This window comes from Acanthisitta chloris, unplaced genomic scaffold (genome assembly GCF_000695815.1).
Source record: "Acanthisitta chloris isolate BGI_N310 unplaced genomic scaffold, ASM69581v1 scaffold6014, whole genome shotgun sequence".
Lineage (NCBI taxonomy): Eukaryota > Metazoa > Chordata > Aves > Passeriformes > Acanthisittidae > Acanthisitta > Acanthisitta chloris.
In genome coordinates, this window is record NW_008667579.1 from 89,906 (window position 1) to 100,015 (window position 10,110).

Here is a 10,110-nt window from a genome sequence, read left to right on the forward strand (position 1 = left end):
CCTAAGGATCATGAGTCTGCATTTCCGAGTTCCTCTCCCACAAGTTTTCACTCGAGTCTTTCAACTACGTTTCCTCTGGAAAAGGATATTGTAATGTTTATACACTGTATTTGGGTTACCTAACTTCAGATCCACAGGTATCTCTGATTCAAGACTAAGCCAAAACCTAGGCATGCAAACACAGACGTGCAGTCAAAAGCACTGACTAACCACACACGTTTAAGATGCAAATATTTTTGTACTTATACTGATCATATATATGTCCATATATGTAACACAAATATTTTCCATATATTATACTAGTATATTGTGGCAACTAGCATTGTACTGTCACTTGTGCCAAAAGCAGCTGGTAAGGTGGCAGGACTAAGCAGCTCAGTGTCCACCCTGTGCCAAATGGGATTTTCAAACAAAGCATTTCTGCCACTGCAGATCAGCAATCATCACCTGAGCACATGCGGAGTCATCACTGAGCAATTAAACAATATTGAAAAAGGTCATTGCAACACAGCAGCTCAGTGGTTAAAGCATTTGCACAGAAGGGCCTTAATTCTGTGTCACCCTTGGCCTCAAATCTAGAGCTGTGGTTCCACAGAAACACATACTAACGTAAAGTCTGTGCCCCTCCCAAATCCAGAACCCCATCCAGTGCCAGGGCTCAGTTTCATGTTCCATGACTGGGATTCAGGTGAGGAAAAACATTCTATTAGACGATTGAGCTTAAAATAGTACTTACAGCCTTCTTACAGCAAACTGTCACTGTGCAAAAACCTTGAAGAATTTCTCAGAACACAACTACACATCTGAGTTAAGTTTTGCCACTGTTAGAGCACTTGGAGGAATAGACACACACAAAAAAAGGTTCATTTCCAGTCTCCTCAATAAAAACCAATGCCACGATTTAGCACAGATAACAAGATACAAATAGCTTATTTCAGTCTGACTCTGTCCCTTAGTGCAGTGCAGCTCATTGTACCTGAGAAAATGGTGCTCACTGAAGTGGCTGTGTTGTTACTAGGCAACCAGAGATAAAATGCAAGGCTTAATGATTTTTATTTAATGCATTTTTATGAGAAAGTACACTCTCTTTTTCCCCTCCCATGGTATTATTTGAGGTGAAAATGCTATTTACACAACGAGATATATTTAGCAATCCTCTGCAATCTGAACAAGAAAATTATTCAAACTGGATATTCAAACAGCCAGCCAATAAATATTTCTAAACATATCGACTATTACCACTATCAAACACTTACACTGTGACAATGGCTGAGATCTCAAAGCACTTCACCAGGTACAAATACTGAGTAGATCACTCAGCAGACAATAACAATGGAAAGATAACAGGTAACAGCTTAGACATTTGCAGCAGTTACAGATGTGTATGTATTCCTCAATGGCAGAAAGCAAGAGCCTAACCCTTAATCACCCTTCACCTTTCCTGTCCTGTTACAACACCCACAACTGGCAAGGTCACTTCATGTTTTTTCTTGTGGCTTTGGGTGCCACCACCAAAAAAACTGTCCCTCCCAAAGGGGCTCTGCTCACAGGGGCCTCTACAGGGAGATACAATCTTGGTAAGCATCCTAACAGCAAAGCCCTTGCCCTAGCAGTCTAGACACACATCCAGGAGCCCTCCCTATAACTTCCAGCTGCTACGCAGTTCATTTCCTGTCACACAATTTAACGGCTTTGTTGAGGGGCTTGACAGCAGTGACACCTGCCGAATTCAGCAGTGTTGGAAATGTTACCACACCACACAACCCCTCAAATTTCTTCACGTGCCAAGCTTTTCCTCCAAACTTTTACAAGGGCTGGTGCCATGTACGTAGCTTGTGACCACTGAGATCCTTGTAGATCAGCTGATTTCCCAACCCTCCCATCTTTGCAATAGGAGCAGGAAGGTATTTACAGATCTGAAAATCAACTGAAAGCCTCAGGCTGAGCGTGTCAGTGAGGGCTCAGGTTCAAACAAAACTACAGCTCTGACTGTATGCTTAACTTCTGCAAGTTCTGCAAGGTGAAGTGAGAAGCAGATGAACTCCTGTATTGTTTTGCTTTTACATAAAGCTAAAGCCAAACTAAGTGATGCTGCCAACACTTTTTTCTCTGGAAAGGATACCTTCCAAATAATGGGAACTGTGCAACTCAGTTTAAAAATTCTTTTTGCTCCTTAATATTGGTCATCTTCAAATTAAAGCAGAAATACCATTGGACTCAGCACAGTTGGATCTTTAGAGTTATCTGTGCCACAGCATACATCCTTGTTACCATGATAGCAGGTTCTACTTCCTCTCACTTAGATAAATGAAAGAAATGCATGTGACAGTCCAAAAAATTTCTTCGGGACAGTAAGCACCTCTTGGATTTCATTAGAATTTTATAATCAGTGTATTTCTAATCCCAAAACAAGCACTGAATGGCAACTTGTGACCATTTGCCAAAGGTGGCTCAGGGGCAGATACTTTAACCTGAAATTTGTTCTAGGGGAATTTAAAAAAAATCAGTAAGTCTCCCATGTGTGCCCCAGACATAACTGGTGATGCTACAGCCTGGTTTCCTCCATCTTCAGAAGCCTTACTACACACAGACTGCCTTGCTCCTGACAGCACAGAAGAGTTTTCAAGCAAGCAATAGCTATCAGTTTGTGAGTTTGACTGGCTGGGGTTTTTTTGCTGCTTGTATCTTTTCTTTTATTCTCCACATCCACAAATGCTTTCAATTCTCCTACCTCTGAATTGCTACAAAATTGTCTGTCTATACCTCAGATAACAGAGTGCAAAACACCAGACTGACTAAAACTAGAGAACAGCAACTTTAAGAAAAGAAAAAAGTGTCTCTTACTGTGTATGCGTGTCAGGAGATTTCACAGCTCCTCAGGTTAACTTAGAAGGACAAGTTAACAAATGCAATTGATTCCCAGTGCACTTCCCACTTACAGAAAGTTCGCAGATATGCTGAGATTGGATTTCCAGTAGTTTATATTTCATTAGTATGCCAAATGTCATTCCATACTTCTATCGATTATCAGAAACTAAAGTAAATCTGAGGAAAGCACCTGACTGAGAAACTACAATCCTGAGATTAATTACTGCAGGATTCTGAGCCTGACCTGTAGCTATTTTTAATGGAAAGGAGCAGGGTCAGCTACAAATCTTTGCTTCTAGAGACTAGGACTGCTTAAATTCACATAAATGTTCAGTGTGTGAAAAACAGAAACAGAGACAGAAACGGACATCAGAATTTAGAAACGCCTGTTGCCAAAGGAGTGTCTGAACTACTAACCTACACAAACTTTTTCTTCTCCCTTAAATGGGATCTAGATTTTCAACCTTCAGCCTCAAAAAACACTAACTAGGGAGTCAGGCAAAACTCAAATTTTAAGTTGCCTCAGTTGCCTAGTGATGAGATTAGACAGTTGACAATGCACAGCACACTAGGATGCACTAGATGTCATATTGAGGTATTTCCTTCTGATTCCCTAGGTTTGAACTCTTAAATCCAAACACAGTATTCTGAATTCCACTTTGGAAGAATGACATTTAGAAGCCAATGATGTGCTGCATTTGGCTCCAAATATTAGTCCTACATCTGTGGTTATGCTTCTTAAGTTGGCTATAAAAAAACAGAATTGTAAAGTGATATTAATATTCCATTTTGCAAAAAGCTTGACAGTTTTCAAATGGTATTGAAAATGCAATGGGACTCAGAGTGGACACAGTTTACAGCAGATCTTCTAGACTTTTAAGTGGAATTACAGCAAGAAGATGTCACATAATAGTCACTCACTGACAAGAAAATTCTATCCTATCACACGTGGATAGAAGAGCAGAAAGGGAGAATGAGATGGAATGTAGGTGGAAGGCTTTGATCTACTTAAGTTCTCTAAATGCCAGACTGAATAAGGTATGAGGGATAAGTGTCTAGAAAGAAAGATTCTTCATTTAATTTTTAAATAGAAAAATACTTTAAACCTTTCTTGAAAACAAAATGTGAAAATTCACTTTTGCTGCATTGTCACTGTAAGTCATGCGGCAAATACTATGGTATTTTTGCCATATTTCTTTAAGAACAAAGAAATAACTCAAGTTTCCGAATGCATTATCCAGATGTTTATATAACAAATATATTTTCCAGATAACATATAACAAACAAACAAAAAAAATCCAAACCAACCCCTAAACAAATCAAACAAAACCAAAAACACTGAAGAAACATAAGTCTCTTCCACTTAGCATTTACTAGAAATAGTCTAGAAGACTTTGTCTTGATCTTACTGCCAAACCATATTTAGCTTTGATTAGGCAAATAAATAAACTTACCAGAGAGTGAAGAAAAAGCTAATAGAGCAGTCTATCTTTTAGATATTGCTATGCCTTAGCAATTCTCCAACCTCCAGCCAATATTTCCAGGCTGCTCCATGTTTTTGAACATTATCAGTTTAGACAAGGAATAAGGACAAAAGAGACAAATAGGAACAAAAAGACTGGAAGACATTCCTATATCAGCTGTTCCATTCTCTTTCTCAAGACATAATCAAATGTTTGTGTTTCATTCTGGACTGTATTTATGTAATTTATTAACTTTTAAAGACTGAAACTGTGATAGCTTCACTGCTCCATGTTTTTGAACATTATCAGTTTAGACAAGGAATAAGGACAAAAGAGACAAATAGGAACAAAAAGACTGGAAGACATTCCTATATCAGCTGTTCCATTCTCTTTCTCAAGACATAATCAAATGTTTGTGTTTCATTCTGGACTGTATTTATGTAATTTATTAACTTTTAAAGACTGAAACTGTGATAGCTTCATGATTTACCTAACCTATGTTCCTATGTACTAAACTTTATTTTCGGAAAGTTTTTCACAGTCTAAGCTTACTGTTCCCTCTTTCACCTATATATTACATTATTTAACAAATTTTAAGGCTGTTGCCATGCATCCCCCCTGTCAAAGGCTGATCACAGTCAACACAAAGTCCTGGTCGGGAACAGATGAATAGCAATAAGGACAGTAATGGAAAACTACTGAAAGCAGAGCATAGTGTGAGGAGCACGCAATCCAAGGAGAGAGGGTAGACCACTGTCCCTAGTATGAAATCCCCTTATGACCTGAAATCCCCCCTACTCTATCCCCAGAACACCCTGCAGAATGAATGGCTGACTACAGGGTTATAGGGCTTACTATGTTTCAATTCCCTACCTCTACCACAGTCGTCTTGGCAGCTTTGCACATAGGCTGGTTGAAGTTTCTTGCAGTCTTCCTACAAAAGGAAAGAAAATAAGTATCAAAACCTGTAACGGTACAATGAAGGACTTTTCTGAGGTAGCTACTACAAGTGTGTCTGTTAAATAAACATCACAAATCATCTTGCCAAATAGCTAGAGAACTAATAAAAGAATAGGAGGGAGGAAAAAGTGTTATGGAATTGTGCGAGATGCTTCTGAAATTGAATCATATTTTTCTACATTAGAAAATATTTATTACAGCTCTTTTGACTTTTAATCAGCACATTGTTTAATTGAAATTGGGTATGCTACTGGTATCTTCATTCATTAGACCCAAAAGCAGCAGCAAGCTTTGTACAATGTACCTTCCCATTATTTCACTGCACAAAGAAATGAAATTAAATCTCCACAGGGAGGCCCCCACAGGGCCTAACAATCTCTTAAGTCCCACATAAGCCTTCATAATTGAGACTAGACTTGGGATAGCACTTTGCACAGTAGTAAATTTAATCCAATTCTCTTGATTAAAAAACCCCATGTCAGTTCTGGCACTCGCTGCAAGACTCTGGTGTTCATCCTAAGTATGCCCACACAGCATTTCTGTAACAAAGAAAAATAACCTCTAGAGAACACAGGTATACACATGACGTGTATACCTGTGTTAGGATCTGCACCAAGATCCTAGCAGGCACATGGGAAAACCAGTGACCTGTGTCGGTGCCTCTCTGTATTTTTCACAAATCATACAAACCTGTGTGACATATTAAATAATTAAGAAAAATTATGCAGATTTTCGTGGTGCTCCACTTGTAGCTTTTCAACATTTTTCTGTTAAAAAGCAGAATTCTTGAAAAATTTGCAGCAAAATTCATGACACTAGGGTTCAAAACAAGTGAAAACCTCCCTTCCCCTGCCCTTTTTCCACAGAAGCATTTTCCTTCCCCTGACCATCCTTATTTCATGGAATCACAAAATCATTTAAGTAGGGAATAAAAAGCTCCTAAGACGATCGAGTTCAACAGTTAACCTCCTCCTTCTTCCTTTCTGCGCGAGGGCCATGCCCAGTCCTACAGCCGTTCTGAGTATTGGGAGGCTGCTGCCACCTCCTGGCTTTGAGGGAAGTAAGGATTAGAAATGGCCAAATCCTGAGACGAACAGGCAGTTTTAACAGGATTTCACAGCACCTGTGAAACCTCTAACAAAGGGGCAACACCTTTTGCTCATGGGTCTTCTCAGTGGCTCTGTAAACCCAAAACCACGTAAGAATAGGAAACCATTAAAAAACCCTAACCAACCACAGCTTGAATTTACATTCTTCTCTTACAGCATGAATAGAATACTAGCTAGTAGTGATTTAAGAAAAACTAACCTAAACTAACTAGAGTAGCAAATGAAAAGTAAAACAGAGTTACAAAAGATGAATTAAAATAACAGGGGAATGGATACAGGTGGGGAAGGCAGAAATGAAAGCTAAGAATCCAGTATTTCATCCCATGTGACTACCTTTCTGAGCCAAAGACTTCATCAAGATTGTAGTGGCTGGTCTGTCAGTAAAAGAAACTGATATAAAATAATTTTTACATGGGGGAAAAAATTTAATGTTAGTTTGACATTAAAAAGAGCAAACAGTCTTGATTCTAACACTATTTGTAAAAGCTCCCACAATTTAGAATGTTCTTGGGTTAGTAAAGTTGTTTCAGAATCTGCAGACTTTTACCGGATCAAAGGCTTTATTTCTATAGCACGCACCATCCAGATGTTTTATGGGATCAAAGGCCTTATTTCTAAAAAGCATATCATTCAGGAGAACTAAAAACAGAAGCACAGCACTTGTTTTCCAACACTGAATAATGTTAAGGGTTTAGGAATGTGAAATTCAGAAACTAGCTAGCCAAAGTTGCCTTTCTGTTTTAAGATAGCTTTCTGGACATTTAGACTCAGCAATGTCTACGAAGTCCATTGTTGAGTGATGGATTTCTAAGCTGACCCAAAGGCATAACACCTTTTCTTCCAGAGGCAAAAGACAGCAAACTAGGACACAGTAGACTAAGCCAACATTACATAATGATACAGAGAAGAAGGGACACCTCACTTATAAGCTGAATTAACGTATTGCAGAACCACTTCAAGCACGAAGAGATGACCTGACATGACTGTGACAGCAGAAGCCCTCACTCAGGTTATCCTTTCAACATATCTTTGTCAATAGTCTATTTTGATTGTCACCAAGCCACACCTTTGCTTGTAAAGTGGAAGAGTACTGAACTTCAACAACACAAAAGCAGAATGGTATCAGATGAAAAGGGAAGGGAGCCAAAGGAGGTAGATGAGCCACTCTCCATGATATTTGAAAAGTCATGGAAGTCAGGTGAAGTCCCGGGTGACTGGAAAAAGGGAGACATTGTGCCCATTTTCAAAAAGGGTAGAAAGAAGGACCCCAGGAACTACAGACCTGTTAGCCTCACCTCTGTGCCTGGGCGGATCATGGAACCGGTTCTCCTAGAAGCTATGCTATGGCACATGGGGGACAGGGAGGTGATTTGAGACAGCCAGCATGGCTTCACCTAGGGCACATCCTGTCTGACTGACCTAGTGGCCTTCTGTGATGGGGTGACTACATCAGTGGACAAGGGAAAGGCTACAGATTTATCTGCACTTCTGTAAAGCCTTTGACACGGTCCCCCACAACATTCTTCTCTGAAATTTAGAGACAGATGGATTTGATTGCATGGACTGTTTGGTGGATAAGGAATTGACTGGATAGTCACATCCAGAAAGTAATGGTCAATGGCTCAGGGTCCCAGTGGACATCAGTGACAAGTGGTGTCCCTCAGGGGTGCCTATGGGGAACAGCATTATTTTCATCAATGACATAGACAAAGGGATTGAGTGCACCCTTAGCAAGTCTACAGATCACACCAAGCTAAGTGGTGCGGTTGGCACACCTGAAGGACAGGATCCCATCCAGAGGGACCTGGACAAGCTCATTAAGTGGACAATGGCAATCCTGTGAGCTTCCCCAAGGCCACGTGCAAGGAACTGCACCCGGGTCAGGACAACCTCTCCTATCAATACAGGCTGGGGGATGAATGGAACTTGAGAGCAGTCCTGTCAAGAAAGATTTGAGGGTGCTGGTGGATGAGAGGCTGGACATGAGCTGACAATGTGCACTTACAGCCCCGAAAGCCAACCATGTCCTGAGCTGCATCCAAAGCAGCATGGCCAACAGGTCGAGGAAGGTGATTCTGCCTCTCTATTCTGCTCTGGTGAGAGTCCACCTGGAGTGCTGCATCCAGCTCTGAGGTCAACAGCACAGGAAGGACATAGACCTGTTGGAGTGAGCCAAGAGGAGGCCACCAAGTTTACTGGAGGGATGGAGCACCTCGCCTGTGAGGAAAGGCTGAGAGAACTGGGTTTGTCCAGCCTGGAAACAAGAAGGCTTAGGGGTGACCGAATTGCAGTATCTTAAGCAAGCCTACGAGACAGATGGAGACAGACTATTTACAAGAGCATATAGTGATAGGACAGCAGGAACAGATTCAAACTGAAATAGAGTAGGGTTAGGTTGAATATTAGTGAGAAATTCTTTACTGTGAGAGTGATGAGACATTGGCTCAGGCTGCCCAGAGAGCTTGTGGATGCCTCATCCCTGAAAGTGTTCAAGGCCAGGCTGGATGGAGCTCTGAGCAACCTGATCTAGTGAAAGGTGTACCTGCCCATGGGGAGAGGGGGGCGCAGGTAGAACTAGATGATCTTTAAAGTCCAACCCAGCCTTTCTATGATTTTATGATGACTATCCACAAAAGCAGTGGTGCTCCCTGGTGTTGTCCCTAATGAGCAAAGTTCCAAGAGAGGTTAAGACCTGGAGACACTGTTCAGCTAAGTAGAACTAGTACCTGCATCAGACTAACAAAGCAAAATGCTCATATATGCAACCTTTCAGTTATTATAGGAACCAGGTGAGATTATTTCATTATGTTTGAGGGAGTCCTTGGGTTATTTGTCTTGCTCATGGTGCACTATACGTGAAAGTTATTATCTACAGGGCCAGACACAGGCCTTCCTTGTTAGACAAGAGCTGTGGTGCAGAACAGTCCACTCAACATGAAGATGCCTGGAATGAAAGCAGCCACAACAATCTGTATGGAACAAAAGAGCTAGAGGGCATCAGGCATCGTGTTAGGAAAAAAAAAAACAGTTTAAAAACTGCGTTCTAAAGAAGCTGGAGCCATTCTGGATTTCCAAGAAAACAGTATACCATTCCATACGAGAACAGTCAAAATATTAATGCCAGCCCATGGTCCAAGAAAGTCTACCTAAAGTATATCCTTTAGATTTTAAGAAGCTCTCAGCTTGAGGATGATTAGCAGTACAGCAGACACTTACTCCATTGCTACTGTCTCCGCAGATACCAGAGAGTGCTGGTTTTGGCTGGGGCAGAGCTAACTCTCTTCACAGTGGCTACTGCGGGGCTATGTTCTGCATTTGTGCTGAACACAGGGTTGATAATACAGAGACATTTTTGTTATTGCTGAGCAGAGCTTACACAGAGCCAAGGGTTTTTCTGCTTTCCGTACTGCCACACTGGCAAGGACGTTGGGGGTGCATGGGAGTTTGGGAGGAGACAAAGCCAGGACAGGTGACACAAACTGACCAAAGGGATATTCCATACCATATGACATCATGCTCAGTATATAAGGTGGGAGGAAGAAGGAGAAAGGGGAGACATCTGGAGTGATGGCGTTTGTCTTCCCAAGGAACTGTTACACGTGGTGGGCCCTGCACTCCTGGAGATGGCTGAGCATCTGCCCGTGGGTGGGTGTGGGAAGCAGTGAATTAATTTCTTACTTTGTTTTGCTTATGTGTGCAGATTTTGCTTT

The 10,110-nt window shown here is 41.2% G+C and overlaps 1 protein-coding gene across 1 annotated transcript in view; it reads right to left on the minus strand.

Annotated features, from left to right (window-relative positions):
• OXCT1 (3-oxoacid CoA transferase 1) overlaps nucleotides 1-10,110 on the minus strand; it is a gene marked incomplete at its 5' end in the record, with an annotated part of 78,599 nt that overhangs the window by 47,861 nt on the left and 20,628 nt on the right. Inside the window, one exon of the mRNA XM_009072544.1 lies at nucleotides 5,205-5,265. Coding sequence (XP_009070792.1) covers nucleotides 5,205-5,265 — 61 coding nt within the window. The remainder of the gene's footprint in view (nucleotides 1-5,204; nucleotides 5,266-10,110) is intronic.